At 39.2% G+C, this 19,240-nt stretch overlaps 2 protein-coding genes across 3 annotated transcripts in view; one reads left to right on the top strand and one right to left on the bottom strand.

Moving 5' to 3' along the window:
- The window catches only part of ptn (pleiotrophin), a 53,645-nt gene extending 42,011 nt beyond the window's left edge, over positions 1-11,634 (top strand). For both annotated transcript variants that reach the window (XM_055153858.1, XM_020926651.2), the window contains exons 2-5: positions 854-948; positions 1,607-1,780; positions 4,187-4,348; positions 11,098-11,634. In XM_055153858.1, coding sequence (XP_055009833.1) covers positions 855-948; positions 1,607-1,780; positions 4,187-4,348; positions 11,098-11,153 — 486 coding nt within the window. In that variant the 5' untranslated portion in view covers position 854 and the 3' untranslated portion in view covers positions 11,154-11,634. The remainder of the gene's footprint in view (positions 1-853; positions 949-1,606; positions 1,781-4,186; positions 4,349-11,097) is intronic.
- Positions 11,635-16,789: 5,155 nt separating this feature from the next.
- chrm2a (cholinergic receptor, muscarinic 2a) lies at positions 16,790-18,310 on the bottom strand. Its single transcript, XM_020926716.2, has one exon. The coding sequence runs from the start codon at positions 18,299-18,301 to the stop codon at positions 16,790-16,792; it is 1,512 nt and encodes a 503-aa protein (XP_020782375.1). The 5' UTR covers positions 18,302-18,310.
- Between the last annotated feature and the right edge of the window lie 930 nt (positions 18,311-19,240).

Below are 19,240 nucleotides of genomic sequence, written 5' to 3'. Positions count from 1 at the left end.
TTAGCTCTTTGTTATAAGAGTTTATTTCAAATGAATGAGTGGTCTGTAGCTTTGTTTTATATATATGATTCATGTCAATCCGCCAAAAATCAATAATGTCCAAAACTGTCAAGTTGTGCCTGCTGAAACTATAGTTTCAATTGTTGAAATGTTAACTTCTGAAAACCTGTCACATCTCAAACTTTTAAAACATCTTTTTTTTTTTTTACCACACATCAATCACTGTGAACAAATATGTTCAACTTTTAAGTGTCACTTTTCTGGGGGTTTTGACCACTCAATCCAGTATCAAACACATGTGCTAGTCTCTGACAGCTTACTGGAGACAAACTGCAGCCTGATCAAGCTTCCTTAGTGGAGGTGACACAGAGAGAAGTCCGGAGGCTAGTGCTGTGTTCCCATAAGACAACAGCCGTGTGCCTCATACCTCATCTGTGCAGCCAAACAGATCACTATGTTAGTTTTACACAATTTTCTGCAAGTTTTATCTTTCAGTTATTTATCCGTCACTATAGACCAGACTTAGTTGACGGTTAGAGATACAGGCCTAGTGCTGGCAGTTGTTTTAACTGTACAATAGCAATATATGCATTGAATATTGCAGTAAGATAATGTTACATTCATCTTTTTCTTTTAATGAGTAATAAGTAAGTGTTATATGGCAGTATACTCCTTGTGCCACTCCAAGTCTGAATGAATAGTGGAGGAATTTGCTCAGAAGTATAGAATAGCAATGAATATTGTCACAACACTTTTTTTTTTTTTTAAAGGAAGACATAATTCTCAATCATCAGTGATGTTTTGAACAAATGGGCTTTAAACTTTCTCCTTTACGATTATTTTTTTGTTACAGGATGGGTGGACAGAAGCTGTGGACATTGCTGGTAGCTATGGCGCTGCTGGTGGTAACAGTCATGGCGGCTGAAGGCGGCAAAGCTGAAAAAACTGGTGATTAAACAATCATCAACCACATCAACTTTGTATAGGCCCTGACTCTTGTTGTAAATAGGAGCACTTGTCTGTAACTTACACAAGCTATTGAACAACAGCCAAAAAAAGATTGATTCACTTTACAAAAAGAAAGTTCTCCCTCTCAGTAATTACATTATGAGGTACCACAACTTCTTGGCAAGACTGCACTGATTGAAATGTTTTGTTAAAAAGAGTTTGATTCAACTTTAGTTTGCAACAAATGGAAGCCCCAAGGGTAAAAGTGTCTCTTAAGAATACAATAAATACAAAGACATTTTGCAAAAGATACTAATTGACTTCTCTTCTGGGGGAAAAACAAAACACAACAAAAAAAAAAAAAAACATATTTGAGTTAAGGGAGAACAAGTATAACATTAGAACAAACAATTACACTCAGCCTGGAGGTTCATTAATAGATCCACATGGGAGACTTGGAAAACTAATTTAGACTTTATGTTATTGCACCTAGAGAAAAATGCAACTAAATGTAACTTAAAAAAGAAAACACAAGTAACAAGTCATTCTTGCGTATAGATTTAACATGTATCTCCTCTCAAAACCAGGGCTAATAAAGCAATCAATCCCAATCAGTCAATCACATGCATTTGGACAGCCAAGTATTTCTTATTGACAGGGAAGAAGGAGCGCAGGTCTGACTGCGGGGAGTGGCAATGGAGCGTGTGTGTGGCCAATGTGGGTGATTGTGGACTGGGCACCAGAGAGGGCACCCGCACTGGCACTGACTGCAAGCAGACCATCAAGACCCAGCGCTGCAAGATCCCATGCAACTGGAAGAAGAAGTTTGGAGGTAAACTTCAAACCAAAAAATAGAACAACTTTTTTGAATCATGTCTCTCATGAATGATATCACAGCAGGTAATACACCGTCAAGCTGAGTTAATTATAAAATAATTAACATTTCTGGGAAAGAAAAGGAATACTCATTTTGTACCATTGTCTGTTCAGGTTTGAGACTGCAGTCTTGAATGCTGAACTGTCTCTCAGTGACAGGCCTGGGGGACTTTTGTTTTCCCACTAAAGGCTTTCAGGCAGCGGCATGCTGCTCGCCAATGAGCCTGTCAGGAGTGATGAACACACTGCGGCAAATAATGGGCCCACTAACTGCTTATATAGATTACAGCACAAAAAGTTTTGGGCAAGTGGCTACCGTACAAGCCTCGGGCCTTTTCAGTTAAGAATAAAAAAGTTGTCATCTGTCAGGAGCGGGAAAAGCCCACATCACAGTATTGTTTAAATGTGTACTTCATAACAAAAGAGGTAAACAGTGCTTTAGAGAGAGTGAGAGAGACAGGAGAACCAAGGGCAGGATTGGCTGTGGCTGGAGAGGGCAGACTGGCATTCTTATTTCCATTCATCAAGCACGGGGCAGCTACGAACAGTCACAAAAGTAGCTTAATATCACAAAGTGTGCGAAGTGAATGAATAACGCAGTGTGAAGCGCTATTTAAATCAGTGGAATTATGATAATTATTAGGTTATGTCTGTCTAAGTGGGTTTCAGGATGTGCGATGGGCCTGGTGTAAATAACCATTTGTTTGTCCGGTTTAATATGATGCTTGAGAAAGGCCTTATTCCCTAGAGTATGAAAGGAAATGTTTTTTTCAGGACAAATTATAGGTATGAAGGTGCAGAATTTTGAAAATTGGATGCTCATGCAGTCCCTGTAGTGCAGTAGCTGATGTGTCCACTGTGCAATGCTTGTCTTTTCACCGGTCTCGTCACCTTGCCCTGTTTTCATTAGTGTCCTGGGAGTGTAAGACAATGTGACACAGTGGAGAAATGAGGAAGAGGTGTGACTACATGGACAATATAATAACAAAGTATTCCCTTATGAAGCAACATATAAGTCCCAGATACAAGGTATAAAGACTCAGAGAATTGTATAATTTAAACTAGGGATGCGACAAGATCTTGTTACACAGGATCTCATGAGACAAAATTGCCACAAGAGAGTGCGCACATTTTTTCCCCATGTTTTTATTTTGCATTGGACAAAAAAAGAGGTTACGTTCCATGGAGTTACATTTCTTGAGCTGTAGTTCCAAAAAGCAATGCTAAAATATAAAATAAAGTAAATGAAAAATGAGCAAATGCTAAATAACACACTGCTCTGTTAAAAAGAACCTTTATTTGGAAATAATACTGGACCAAAATGAACCTCTTTGAAGAAAAATGGTGTGGCCAAAATTGTGAACAGTATTTATTATTTATTTATTTTAATTCATGCCAAATCCAAATGTATTTCTTTTGTCTCATTCTCGTAGACCCAATCTTATGTCTTGTCTCTTGTTTTAGGCAAACTGTAATTCGTCCTACCCCTAATTTTAACTATATTCCAATAGAGACAAGCAAACCCTGATTGCATCTAATAACAAATGCATCATGTGTTATCGAAGTTTGTTCCAATAGCTTTTGCCATGCCTTTTCGTGTTTAAAGTTTCACATTTTTGTAAACAAAGCAAACTATCCATAAATCTGTATTTCCTTTGGCCAAATGGATATTTGTAATCTGTGGAGATTAGTTTTGTTGTCTCGGTTTGATTTAACTGAACTTGCAAATGAGCAACTGCCCCTAATTAGCTCTCTTGTTTTGGCTAATGGCAAATGCAATACAAACATAAAATGCTGATATAATTTGATAAATGAACTAGTTGCCTTTGCTGGGGACTGCAAGAGGCTTTGTTTTTGGAGCCATATTCAATTCGCATCCCTCTGAGGTCAAATTTAGTCTTTTTTTTTTAGGTATTGCTGAAGATTTTGTTGTCAAGATTTCTGGATGATCAGACAAGTTTATGTTGCTTTGTCACCTGGAAAGGGCTGTATAAGGTGAAGTTTTAAATGTAAGGCCATTTGCACCAAAACCATTAAAGTTGTTTAATTTTTGCTTTGAACATTAAGTTGTATTGAGGAAATTTTGATGAGCAGCAGGTAATAGCCAAATAAATGAAAAAAAAAAAAAAAAAAAACTCATCATGGCTATTCAAAGTATATGACTCACACCTCCTCAGACTCTAGGGGCTTATTTTATTGAATGATTGCAATTGGTACCCTTAAAAAGACAAATATAGACACCGAGAGGTGTAATTTCACTAGACATTTCTGCATCGGCGTCTTCACCATGATGGCTGCTTAGTACTACTCCAGTGCACAAAAGCATCTAATAAAGTATCTGATTGTTTTGTCTGCTCAACAGGAGAATGCAAGTATGAGTTCGACGCGTGGGGGGAGTGTGATCTGGCAACGGGGAAGAAGAACAGAACAGGGGTGCTCAAGAGGGCGCTCATGGATGCAACCTGCGCTTCCACAGTTACAGCCACCAAGCCTTGTGGGAAAATCCCCAAGACCAAGCTGCAAGGTAAGCCGAAGGGGATTAATCATATAGAGATCGACATGTTAGGCCTGTCAGCAATGTATACGCCAATGTCTAACTGATGGATTACTCTGTCTCGGAAAATACACACAATCTTTGATCACCAACACAGTTATGACATTTTACTGTTTTAGAAACAGAAACAGAGTCAAAATGTAATTAAAGATATGTCAGAAAGAAAGTTCAGCAAAAATATCAGTCAAATGGGAATGTATTTGAATGACAATTTGCGTTACACAAGGAAATGCTTTTGTGTGGTTGGGGCATTCTCTTGATATAAGACAAGAGTTGGTTGTCCAGTTGAAACTTGACCACATAACTTTGGGATTGTTTTGCAAAAGTTTTCCCAAATTCAAGGCTCCTCGAATGTTTTCCAATTTCACAGCTGGTGGAGATGAGTTGCCTGACCAGCCAGTCCCTTCTACATTCTGTTCGAATCCAGAAGGGACTGGAATCTGAACATAGAGCATGAAAAACCTCCGTCCAAAATTGAGACAATCCAACCACAGCTGCTAATTTGTAGCAAGCATCCGTCAAAAGCAGAAGACATCATTCAAAACTTCTCGTAACATTCAGAACAAAATATATAACTTCTTTTACCTGAAATAACTAATAGTTTGGTGCTTAGTTGATTTTTCTTTTTTATGTGTAAGCAGCCAAGTTAGTTTTTTTTTTTTTTTTTGCAAACGGAGCATGTGTCTCTCTAACTGGCTAATCCTCCTGTCACTCAATTTTTTTGGTTCCTGACGAGTGACCTCTGCTCTGGTAAAATTGACCAATAACTAGACCTGTCATGATAAATACTATATCAACTTATTGTTCAGTATATGAATGTTGGAACATAACATAACTTATATGGCTAATTATTGGTTTATTCAGCTTTTTTATTTGTTGTCTTTTAATTAAACTGTCTATTTAAAAATAAGTTTACTGGGACTCTCCTGCTTTGTATCAGTGGCATAATAGTTTCAGTATTATTGTTTATTGCAATATTTCTCTGTAGCAGTATATCATGCTTCAAAGTTTGTTTTTGTGACAGGCCAATAACTAAAGACAAATGAAGAAAACAACAGACTGGACACATTACAGTTAGAATTGACAAATCATTGTGAATGTCTTTTTTCTAATATTATTACTATGACACCTATGAACTTTCTATCTTGTGCTGTGTATTTTCAAACAAACAATTATAAATGAGGCAGAGCAGCAGTGATTCTCATTTAGATTAGGCCACCCTCAATCCAATCGAATCCACCTGTTAAAGATAGGTGAGCCTGTTACTAACAGTGACGAGGTAAAGGTGAAGAGGTTAAATCACTATTTAGAGATAATTACACGTCTTTAATCATCAATTACCTAAATAATCAAAAAGCTTTCCATTTGCTCTTAACACAACCTAAAAACAGAAAGAATCGAAATAGTGGTATTTGCTGAGAGGTTTAAATAGACAAAATGACGAAGGAGCACTCTGCTCATGTCAAGTGAGTCATTGACCTTTGAAAATTTGATAAAGGCTATTGACCCGCTGTGAATTTTGCACTGTTCAAATAGGATTATGAGTGCGTACGGCTGCCAATGATCACACAAGTGCTCTTATCCAGCTCCACAGATGACATGTGTGCAAACCATATTCCGATATAGAGTTTGCCTAACTTCACTGTGGCCAAAGCAAACACACAGGAGCAGGTGAGGACCCAATGATGCGATAAGACAATGAGATGTCTGCGGTAACAGGATGTGAGCTGGATAGTCCCAGCTCTAACGCTTCTGTCAGGACCAATATTTGTCTTCAGATTTTAGCTCAACTCTATCTGACGGATAAGGGACAACATTGTTTATTTTGACGTGTCACCCTTAAGTAATGCAGCAGGGGAGTGTTTAGGAACTGTGTTCAACCACCTGAGATATTTTCTTACCAAATACTGTGCTTTAAGGGTTAGATTTATTTACATGTCTTTATCTATTTGTTTATTTAGCATATACAGTTGTATTATTCATACTAATACTACTAAATACAACATGTAAAACTATTGCACAGTGTACTATTTTATGACTGAAATTGAGTTGAAACAGAATAATTAGATGTGTGAAATAAAAACTCTTAATACAATTTTTTCTCAAAGGTTCAGAATCATGTATGAGCAACACTATGGCTAATATTAGCTGAAAGATAGTGGCCAGATCTATTCTCTGTTTTTAGATTAAAGGTACACTACATAACATTTATAGTGGAGAGTCCACCACTTGCTTATCTCCATGGAAATATTTTTGCTTTGTCTAAAATGTTCCACAGTATAGATTGAACCTATCTATCACGAACGGTAACAAGCAGGTTACAGCACTACCCTACATTACAATTCAGATCTGTGGATAGTCGCCCTCATTCACAGAAAGAACTATTGTATTTTTGAGCAATAGAAACACCTGTAATGAATAAATGCTAGATCAATTTGTTTAATGTCATACTATGGAACATTTCAGGCAAAGCAATAACATCTCCATGGAGCCAAGTAGGTAACAGAAAAGTTGTGCAGTGCACCTTTTACAAAATGAATACAAGAGATAAACCAATTCAAGCATTAATTTAACTTATTTTACTTCTATATCTTAGAATGCACAGTATAGTTTCTGCATTCTGACACAAATATATTTCCATTATCATTCCATTATCTTTATTGTTGGCTTTACAGAGCAGTAGTGCATAATCATATGGTACACAAAAGAAGCGCTTGGTCACTCGTGCATATACCTGTGTTGCATCTATTCTAATGAAGGCCAGCAGCATGGATATGGAGTGACACCCTGAGAGGCGAGAGTGCTGGGGGCAGAGGGGAGCTGAGTGGGGCAGGGGGAAGCTAAGGGGAGCTGAGCGAGCATGACAGTGGCATAGATGAAGCCAGGCAGCCAGGGAAAGAGAGCATCGCTATCACAGCTAGGTGCTATTTCCCACGTCTGCCAGTTGGAAGATAAGCCCTGGAAAGCACGGGGGTTACTGGGAAAACCAAACACGGGGTGGTGTGTACGCGCATTGTGCACGGGGAGGCAAAATTGTCTTTTGAGTATATGGCAGAGGTACAGTCCATGGCAGATCACAGGGCTTCTATAAAATATACAGAAAGAAGTGTTGGCAATATAGAGAGCGAGATGGGAGATGCGAGGTGATCTAACCCCCAGGCAGCAGGCAGCGAGGATCGGCAACCTAATCTGCAATTCTGAATACCTAGATAGGATTTTCCCCCGGACAGTGTGGTGGGCTGCGCTGGTGGAGCTAGCATCTGTCATTTGTAGATTCAGGAGAGGAGACAATGCTAAGAGGTGTCCGGAGAGAGTGACTGAAGACTGGAGAATTGCATGTCTTGGCTGTCTAAGACCACGTTATACCCAGGCCCTGTGGAGCAAGAGAGTGACAGAAATGAAACATAATAAATTCAGTAGAAACCTCCAAGTCCCCACTTCCTCTGGCCACAGATCAACTTCACTGGGTCCTCATGACATTCCAGCTTTATCTCAGGCTAAAGAAGGTTGATTTTTGACCATCAGAAGCGTGCAATCAGGTCGCATATGCTTCTCTCTCTTTCTGGTAAATGAGAGAAGGGTGATTTACTGTATATCTTATTGGCCAGGGCAACAGTTGTAATTAAATGTAAGGCTTTATGGAAGTCTTTTATGAAGCAATCATCTTTTACAGTGCAGTCAAAGTTTAGCAGTGGATACAGATAATGATGACACCTCCTTCAAGTTTATAGTTTGAGTAATGTATGACTTCTATGATGAGTGGAAGTTAATGGTGAGTTTTTATGCTTTAGATATATGGACAGAGATGCTGGTGGTAAAGACTAATTAAGGGAGAAATAAAGAAAAGTTAATGGACTGTATTTTGTCCACATTTATCAGGGTAATGAAGTGGATATTGTATCTACCAAGTTGCAGTTGCTAGTTTACTGAGAATCTTCACTCAACCTGCCACCTTCTCTACAGTTGTTTCAGTTCACTCATAGAAATGTTTAATGTAATACAGTGGAACTTTCCAGGTGAATCAGTAACATCTAAGCAAGTGGTGTGCCCTTTAGAATTCAGAATAAAACAGAATAGAAAGAAATCTGGGATGGCTCTCGCTGAAAGCAATTGGAAAACGCGGAATGTCATGAGCTTCACAACAGTGGAACAAGCTGAAAAATCTAGCTTTTGTAACATCCAGTTGAGAGAAAAGCGTGGTCATCTTCCCTGTCCACAAAAGCACAAAGTTCTTACCTTCTTCACATTTTTCACAAACAAAATAGTCTATATTGACGCTAAAATAGCCTGAAGTACATCTGTCAGCATCACCAGGTTTGCTTTGATTTGTTTGGTGGCTTTGCCTTTGGCTTCCACACAAACCTCAGTGTTGCTCTGTGACTGGTGCACGATCCACCTGACAGGCCCTATCGCACCAGTGGGGGCATGCCAAGATGGATTCTCCTAAGTTTGTGAACTCACGAATATCGCGAGAATCCATCTTGGTGCGCAAGGTTAAATACGATCCTAGCATCCTAATAATTCACAAAGTTTAGAAGTGCTTTTCACAACTTTCAGAGGCCAGAGCTGAGTAGTCCTCTTTATAATGTAGATTTTACCACATGCTTGTAGTATAATTTTTGTATTGATGTTTTTTTCTGAGCTTGCTACATTGTACATTTCAGTCATGATGGAGAAACCACTGTGTGCCATGTTTTGTCCTATTGTAGCTGAAAGTACAACAGAGCTGCCCTAATCTCACATATGGGACACGGCTGAAACACACTGTATCTTCTTTGGCCTGGTGAGAGGAATCTGCTGACAATAACAAAAGACCAAAAGACCAAGACGACTGACTCAAATGAATACAAGCAAACAAATGGGATGGAAGAGCAGTCTGGGAGATTTGCATGGACGGGAGAACTCGGCATGTCAAAAAATCTGAGCGCTCCGGAAGTGTGAGCTGCCGAGGTGACAACAAGAACTGATTTAGAAGAGATTTCCATCCTTTGCATTCAGAATATTAAAAGGATTGGACTCAATTGAAATCTCATTCGCTAAGCATACCTTGTTTCGGCTCTGAACTCCCCAGCAGCATGTCATTAAAGGATTTGTGAGTTGTGGACGTGTCTTTTTAAGATAATCCGTCTACACTATAAGTCATTCTGGCTTTTCACACATTATAAGTCAATGCCTTTATATATACTGAGGTTGCAGTGGGCTTGAAATCTTTTGACATTGCTTTGTAGATTTATTTTTGGTTTGTTTTTTATCAGTTTTCTTCACACAGGTTGGGCTTAGTCATCAGAGAGAGGGAGATTGTGGGAATATAACATTTGATGTGAAAGATGAAAGACATGGACAAAGGAAAGTCCAAGTGGCTTCTTGAAAGATACACAAACTTAAAATAAGGCTGCACTGCACTAGAAAATATGTTCTACCTCAGTGGTTTATCTCTTTCTGCAAAAATGTCAACTTTATAAGTGCTACATCTAAATCTTTATAAGTTCTACTAAATCTTTTGAGTCTTTAGTTATGCTACTTTACATGGCACTTTGGTTTCATTCATAAGTTTTTAAATAATTATTATAATTCTAAATAATTATTTAAATAGGTAGTAACCCAAGAAGTGGCCCTCCATGTCAGTACCCCTTCATCAGTACCCCTTATTCTGAAGATCTCAGTTTTCACACTGTATCTCAACTTAAAAGTTTTTTTGTTTTTTTTAAGCTCCATTTGAACTACGTGTTTTACTCGTGTTTTCATTGTATTTGAATATGACATGTTTGTGTCATCAGAGCACATTTGTATTCTGTCATATTTGAACTGTAGATGTTACAGATGTGTTTCACACAAATCAGTTATGGCAAATGGTCACATTTTTATATAGCACTTTTCCACTTTCAAACCACTCACCAACTCACACACACATTTATACACCAGTGTACACAGACACTGGGGGCGAGGAGTGTCTTGCCCAAGTATACAACACAACAGCATTCATCTGTGGTAGGTGTAATCACACCGCCAACCTGTGGGTCAGTGGATCTGACCACTCTATCAAAGATGTTTCTTATGTTGAGAGCAGGATTCGAACTACGCTTTACCAACTGAGCTACTGCTGAGCTATATTTTTTTCCCCCGTGCACTTGGGGGCTGCTTTGCTCTCAGGGGCGAATCAGTTGTTCTTAAAAACATTTATTTTAAGTTATAAAAGGTGAAATTCCAATATGTGTAATGTCTGGCACTTTCACTGGGGACACAGCTGCCTTTACTGTCAGATTTGGTGGCACAACAATTGGATCTGAGACTGACTGTCCATCTTTGTAAAGTGTTATTGTCTGGGAAGTCGATTACCATAATGTTATTGCAGTGGATGCAATTGGGGGTGTGGATATTGCTATTGTTGATTCTGTGGTAACAATAAATGTGTTATGTATTGTCTAGCTATCATCACACAGGTATTGCTTTGCAAGTGATATAAACAATGGTATTAATGCTAAATGAGAGCTGGAACAAGACAGTTTAAAATATAATATATCAAAATATGTAACCCGACGCTGGCAACTCCCCAAACAATATATCTGATCCATCTCTCTACATCCACAATGCACACTCCTGGCTTCTACTATTATCTCTTAACTTTAGTGTTGGATTGTACCACATGTGACAGAACATAGTTAGTCAGGTTAGAGATATGATTTGATGTGAAACATTTGACATTTTGTTTTGCTTTACAGATGCCAAGAAGCAAAAGAAGGAGGGAAAGAAGCGAGACCGTGCTCAAATGGATTAACGCCTCTGATAAGCCCTGTTAAACATGTTCAACTCATCTTTGTATATTCTGTAGTGACTGTAGAATTTTATAGTCATTTGTCAGTAGTGTGTGTATATTCAGAAAGCAGCTCTTTTGTTATGTAGATATATAATCCTTAATACCAATAGTGTGCACATGAGAGAACATGAACCACTGATAATTGTGCTTCTTTCCCTTTCTTAAGAGACTGGTATTACCACTGCCTGACTTTAAGTCCACAAATTCTTTGTTCTATAGCACAACTTAATTAAGCAGTTTGTTCAAACTGAAAAAACTCTCACTGCTTACATTTTATATGTAAACACATAATAATGAATTATTTTATGTGGAGTTTAATAATTTGTCTGCATGGAATAACTTGTCTTAAATAATTGCTGCCTCTGCATTTTTGTACCTCAGTTTATTTGTACTGACCCAGTCCTCACACTCGGGTGTAAAATATTAAGATCTGTTTTCACTGTGGCCCTCATCATTACCTGTTGTTCCTGATACCTATTAAATCTAATAAAATGGTATAGACAGAGCCTTGTCATTCTTGTTTTAATAGTACACACATCTTATTTCAAACACACTTGATATATTTTATTGGAGATATTATGGCACATGTAACCACTTGATGCAGCTCCTTTATGATGCTGTAGGTGTAGTGGTGATATTAACACTCAGGTTTATTGTCCAGAACAGATAATCAATCAATGCCTCGTAAGGGAAATCAATATCATAATTTCTGTACAGAAGTTAGTGGAGTGAGGGAGCAGGATCATTGGGGGAAATCAGGGAGCACATTCATATAGCTATCTAACACATGTATGTACAAAGGGCTTGCATCTCCATTACATATAAGTTATCTCATATAGATATATACAATGCAAACAAAATAGTTATTTTAAATTCATTTTGCTATTGCCAGAGAAGCCACAATAAGCCACAGTAAGTGAATACAACATAGACATCTACATACAGCAAAGCAAATTAAATATCTCTTGTCAGTATGTACATCACCGACAGCAAACTGCCGATTCAGTCTGCTTCATGTATGAACAATCTCATTTAACTCAAATTAATAGTCAATTAGGTTTAGTTATGTTTTAAATGTTATATGATACTAATAAGTGCCCATTTAGGTCATCTAACTTCTGTCTATGGCAAAACTCAGATGTTTCAGATGAGATGAAGCAAAAACAGAGCCTTTATGTTTGAAAAATGCTCATTTGTCTTTTGTGTTAAACACTACCTCCTCAAACCTTTTTGATGTCTAAAATTCAGATAAAGTTTAACCCATCTGTATGTACATGGCACATATTTTGTAACATTACATTTATAACTGTACAGTGATAAATCAAACACATTTTATAAAAGGTGATATAAACAGTGTCTTTATTTTGTCCATGTAAGTCTTTGGAAGCCTGTTACTAAAACTGTTAAAGGAGTGGTGATAGACTATCCACATGATGGTGTCATCCCTGATGTACGCCATGTTAGTCTAATGCTATGTCATGCTCAGACGTCATCTAAGAGCAGACAGCACACACACACGCACATGCGCACACACACACACTCACGCATATGCATACGCACACCACACACATACACACATACACACATGCACAGGTGACCTCCATAATGTTACTCAATGCATTTACACATGGAATTAAATAAGATGGAAATAAGGTCAAATGATTCTCTAATTCCATATATGTCCAAAAATCTGTCACTGCAGACATTTTTGTTCTATTTTTGTGTTGAATAAAAGAAAATTATTGTTCAATGTACAACATTTTATTGCCTTCAAAATCAGTTGAGGAATGTGAAATGAAAGCTACAGGCAGGGGAGCTCAGAGCTGAACACACGTGTAGACACGCACACACCACACGTGCACACACATCCACACACACGCACGCACACCATACAGTCACACAGAAAGAAAGGCAGAATGACAAGCTTCTTAATAGACCTCACAATGTAACAGGAAGTGCACCTCTCATCCCACACAACAGGGATCCAACATAAAAGAGCCATTTGTTTATGTCACCCTGAGTAAGGCACTTGAATGTCTTTGTACAATCCGGCGATATAGTTCTAGTGAGAGATAAAACACTGATAGTGAGAACATTCCACTGTTTCACCTCTGTGTGACATGTTCCAACTAAACAGAAATTATTCCTGCAAAGGCTCCAGAGTGAAGCCACAAAAGTCTTAGAATGGAAGTCCTCTCTGATCAGTGTCTGTGTGTATCTTCTCCATAGAAGGAGTGAAGCCCTTTGACATTAGCCGTATGAAGACGAGCCCGTTAGCTCTGACGGCACATTATGATCTGTTGATCACAACACTGACAATGTTTACTGTGGCTGTACTACACAGATGTATATGAGAGGAGACACTGTGGGGATGAACGTGATGATGAGCAGCCTCATAAAAGTGATGGTTATTATTACATCCATATGGAGAGCAAAGGGAGGTGATGGTTTTACAGCCAGAATGAGAAGTAATAAAAGCTCACAGGGGAGGCTAAACAGTCTTAATACACCATATTTACAGCACAATGTAGCTTTCATCTGGGATCCTGATTCCAGAAGCCAAACCTTTGGCTGACCTGCTCTGAACCACAGTGACTTCTCCAAACATGGTCTACATTCACCAAGGCCCCTGTCTGTGGACTATGTCAATGGCAACTGTCCTATTTGTCTGCAGTTGTCCAACAGCAACAACATCTAAAAAGGGATTCTTATCTAGTCTGAACCCTACACTTTAAGGTGCCTCACTTACTTTGGATTGTTTTGGATTTATGCTCACAGTAGGCTCAAGACTGTGGGCATACCGGATGCATACTGCATTTCTTTCAACAGTTGCTTTTTGTTTGCTACATATTGTGAATGGTTGAGAAACACATACAAACATGTCAATGTGTGAGCTACATCTTGGCCTTTGAGAAGATAAACTTCCAGCACCTCCCATCAGCTGACACCCATGCATGTGCAGCTCTGACTGGGACCACCCCTGTACCAGCAGGCCACTTACTCCCTGCTGGTATCAGTCAGGCAGCAGCTTAGCAAAGATTAATCAGATCTGGAGGAAGGCTCTCTACCCACTACTGAGATGTGTGACAGATGTCAGACAGGCATGGCTCCACTTATCACTGTGACGGATGCTTGGATGTTCAACTTGGATGCTTGCCTCTGTTCCTGCTGAAGCTGCTGCCATAGATAAACATGGGCCAATCTGTGAGCATACTGTACTTCACTGCACATGCAAAAGTGTCCTCTATTGATAAGTTCTCCACTTTCAGAGTTGCCTAAAATAGAAATGCCATAACATTCTTGACCACTTTGAAACACAAGAATGTCCAAAGTGTGATTCATTAAGACTGAATGTAAATATTCACTTCTTACAATGAAATGGATAATGTTTGAAGTAAAGTCTATCTATGTGAGACTTAGATTCCAGACTTCATGAGGCAAAGATGGCCGCAGGTTCTGAATACTGTGGTGGAGGCTGGGCACACATAGACACTAGCACGAGATGAGCATGTAATTGGGTGTTCTTTAATCTCGAATGTAGGTGTCCCATAATCTGATCCGCTTCATGGTGAGTTTTCATTATACGATCTGTCCCACATCTGTCTTTAAGTAGACAGCCTTCAGGAGCATTATTCTGTACAAAGCAACCTCCCGCTGCCTCTCTGATACATATTCATCACTTTCAAGTATTTATTAATGAGGCTAAACCAGGGTTATGTCTGATGACAAGGGGGTGTGATCTCCCTCTGTTACTGACGTCTCACAAATCATCTCTGCAAAGAAACAGCTACATTATTATGATGTCAATGTGTGCACCTGAAGTGTGGGACATTAGAGCAAGGATTTGAAAATCACTGAACATGTATCGGTTATTTTGCAAATAGGTCAATGTATGTTGATGCAATTATTTATGATTTTTAAGTTACATTACATTTATATTACATACATGTTTGATGTGAATTGTGTTGTTTTGGGTGTTGACTGTAACAGAATTTACTTTACTTTTAATTTACTTGAACACTGAACACCAAAAACAACACAATATTTTCTTATATATTTATCATACAAATAATGAACTAGCAGGTGACAACAGAATAAAATTATCTGGATGTCCTGGAAAGTATAGCAACATCACAAATTCATATGTTTCAAACAATAAAGATAAATACTAAATTTCATCAGGCAGCATTTGTTAAAGCTGCGGTACCTGATTTTCAAACCATGAAGGAAGAAACTATAATCTATATCTGTCTGTCTGTTCCTCTCACCTCTCACCAACCCTTTGGCACATTGCTAGTATTCACATGTATGTTTTTCTTTTTTGGCCACTAGCACAACTTTTTCAGATGGAGAAGCAGATCTAATGACTATAAAAAACTTCACGATGGTGATAGAATGCAGTGGTCTGATTTTTGGCAAAGACTTATGCTTTTACAATGGGGGAAACTAAATTTACTAACTTTTAAGAAAAAAGTCAGATAATTCAGCTTTAAAGAGACAATACATAACAGTGCATAAATAGCCCTTATTTAAATCACAAGGCCATAACCTGTGATCTGAAGTTAACTCCAATCCAGGAGTGCACAGACAAACCCAGTCACTCAAATGCATTCCACACATCCATTAACGCACAAGTGCCAGGTCCACAGCAACAGTATAGAGAGGGGTATGGCTGACCACACAGCATCATCACGATCTTAGCTCTGAGCTCCCAGGCCTATGACACAATGACTGATGAGAAGTATAGTAAATTCTAAGGTACACTGGCAATGGTCTTCAAATCATGTCTTTTACAACATCATCATGACCGCTGATGAAAATACATCAAAACTCATTTGACTGTTTCAGTGAATTTGTTGATTAGACTCCATTAACACAACTGTAACTTTTTTTGTTTCATGTGCATCTTTTGTGAGACTTGGACCAAACTTTAAGGATGCTGGCAATTCTGTTGTTATCATTATGTACTTTTATATTGAGGTTTAGGATGGAGACACAAGTGTATAACTATTGTAAGTGAAGTACAATGTCGTGTTATCTTGAGTGGAGTAATACAATTTCAACATATTGTTTTGATGTATTGCTGGCAGCTAGTACTGGAGTGCTGCTGCTCTCAGTGAAAATAGTCTACATGTTGCTGGTTTGATGTTCAATGAAACTAACAGAAAAGAAGATAGGCCCAGATTGGTAAGGATGCACCCATAGATTATACACAAATATGATATGTACAAGTATATACAGGTATCTTTACTGAACTTCAAACGCAGGAGGTTTGTAAAATTCAGTCAGCCCTATTTTCCCATGTTGAAGATTTTGTGTGTTTTTCTTAATCCTTACACCCTCGTCTCCCGCACATTCCTCTTTCTGTCCTCACTCGCATGTTGGATCCTAGACCATTAAATAACACCACACTCTTCATTATCATGATCATTAAATATATGTAAAGTGCTACAACCAGTTATTGAGAGAGAAACTGAGAAATATTAAACTAAGGATGATGGAACAATTATGAATTTACACTCTTTCTTACACTCCGCACTCACACATGGCTGACACACGTAGGCCCATAGTTAAACCATCCACTCATTGTCCTATATCTATCTAGCCGACCGAATGTTTTTATATTGGCAGAGCAGAAGATGCTTGAAAGTCTTTTTGAAGGTGACATTGCAGAGGGCGTAGCAGGCCGGGTTGATGGTGCTGTTGATATAGCAGAGCCAGTAACCGATGGTCCACACGGTGCTGGGGATGCAGCTGGAGCAGAAGGTGTTGATGAGCACCATGACGTTGTAAGGAGTCCAGGTGGCTACAAATGCCACTAGGATGGCCATGATAGTACGGGTCACTTTCTTCTCCCGTGATGGTGCTGCTTTTTTCTTCTTGATTGGTGGCTGCTTTGTCATCTTTACAATCTTTCGGGCCACATGGTTTTGGCGCTCTGCGGCTGGGACAATCTCTACAGTGGCGTTGGATGTTGGAGTATAGAAGTCACCCTTAGGTGATTTTGTTTTGATCTTGATGCATGTCAGCTTGGATCCCCCTGCCTTGGCGCGCTGACGTGGGGGTGCCTGGGTGGCTTCAGCAGACGAGTTAGCCGCACAGGGTGCCACCTCCTCATCTTTCTGGTTGGACATGGCTGCACTGCCAGAGGTAGAGTCATTGGAGCTCTCTTTCTCCTCTCCTGGAGCGCAGTTCTCCCGGGCAGAGTCGTCCCCCTCCGCCTGCTCCCCCTCAGCGGTGCTGGAGGGCCCTTTGCCATTCTGCAGTTTCCCATCCTGCTGATGGCCCCCATCATCTGTGGTCTGACTCTGACAGTGGCCTGTGTCCTCCCCTGGAACGTTGTTATTTGTGGGTTTGGGGGCATTGTTTCTGCTTTGACCCGGTGACAAGGGCTCAGGGGTTGCTCCTGCTGTTTTGCGGTTCTCTTTTTTTACACGGCTTTTGCTGGCTCTGGAAATCTGCCAGTAAAGCTGAATCATGATAATGACAGGCAGGTAAAAGGCTGCAATGGCCGTACCAAACGTGACAGCAGCATTAGAGAAGAACTGGATGTAGCACTCCTTCTCGGGAACTGTTCGCCCACCAACAATAAACTGCCAGAAGAGAATGGCTGGAGCCCACAGGATGAAGGAGAGGACCCAAGCTGCTGCGATCATCATGCCCGCCATCTTAGTGGTCCTTTTGACAGGGTAGCTCAGGGGCTTCGTGACACAGAAGTATCTATCAAAACTTATAATGAGGAGATTCATAACAGACGCATTGCTGACCACATAGTCCAAGGCTAGCCAGAGATCACACACTACTGGTCCCAGCGGCCAGTATCCTATCACTATATAGACTGTATACAAGTTCATGGAGCACAGTCCAATGATGAGGTCTGCACATGCAAGACTGAATAAAAAATAGTTGTTGACAGTCTGTAGATTCCTGTTCACTTTGATGGAGAGCATAACCAGGATATTCCCAATAATTGTCACCAAACTAAGAGATCCGGCCACCAACACAATGAATACCACCTCCACGGTCTTGTATGGGCTCTCATTCTCCTCCACAACCTCAGTGTCATTGCCTTCAGAGGCATTCCAGTAAGTGAAGTTGAGTGCATCCATGGCATTTGGTCTTTTGATGCCACCTCCTATACAGATCCAGCCTGCAAAGAGAAAAAAAAACAGATAAGAAGCATGTTTAAACAGAATACAGTGTAGTTTATATTGAGTCCTATTGTCAGTGAAGAAACAGCCATATGATAAATATTTAGCATTCAACATGGTGGTGCAGCACACATTTCATTTTCAACACATACAAACATTTACTGTTGCAGGAATAATACCTGATAATCATGGCTATTTTAATTAATTAGCTAATTAGAGACATGGACAAAGTATGTGGCAGATATGCAAGCCTAGATAATTAATCACCCCATTGGACCTCATCATTATGCAAACAAAATAAAATGGCCTGTTACAAACACAAAACAGCACTTGGTGAAAAAAATATCATATCAAGTGCTTTGCAAGGCAGGAGATTTAACAGTCATATCTGTATCTGCTGTTCTTAAAAGAGTGGGAAATGCTATAATTATACAGTGGCTTCAAAGTTCAATGAAAACATTAAAGGAATTACTGAAAACTAAAACCAACATATATTATCTTCAAAGGTCCATTTCCAAGTTGTACTTAAAAATTCTCTTCATGGAGCTTTTATAAGTTTGTTTCATCCTCCAGTGACTCTCCTCCTACCACTTTTAACCTTAAAACCAGCTTTGATCAATACACTGCTGCATCCGGGTCTTAATCATTTTGAGACATAAACTACAACAATAGCTTTGTTTTTTAAGATAGGTCACTATTCTTCCAATACACTTAATTTGTCATTGTATTTCACTGTATTTTCACCATGGCCCAAATGTGTATTAAAAGCTCAGACACAACTACTCAACAGAAAAATAATCTTGACATCAGTTCATTAGTCAAGTACAATCCTGTCAGTTGAGGTGAGGTGGTTTATTGAGCAGTTTCACTTATTCATGCTTGCAAAGAACAAGTGCT

The sequence above is a fragment of the Boleophthalmus pectinirostris genome, unplaced genomic scaffold (assembly GCF_026225935.1).
Source record: "Boleophthalmus pectinirostris isolate CB_2022bp ecotype Guang Dong unplaced genomic scaffold, ASM2622593v1 HiC_scaffold_18, whole genome shotgun sequence".
Lineage (NCBI taxonomy): Eukaryota > Metazoa > Chordata > Actinopteri > Gobiiformes > Gobiidae > Boleophthalmus > Boleophthalmus pectinirostris.
Note: the sequence above shows the minus strand (reverse complement) of the source record. Positions and strands in the feature narration are given on the sequence as shown.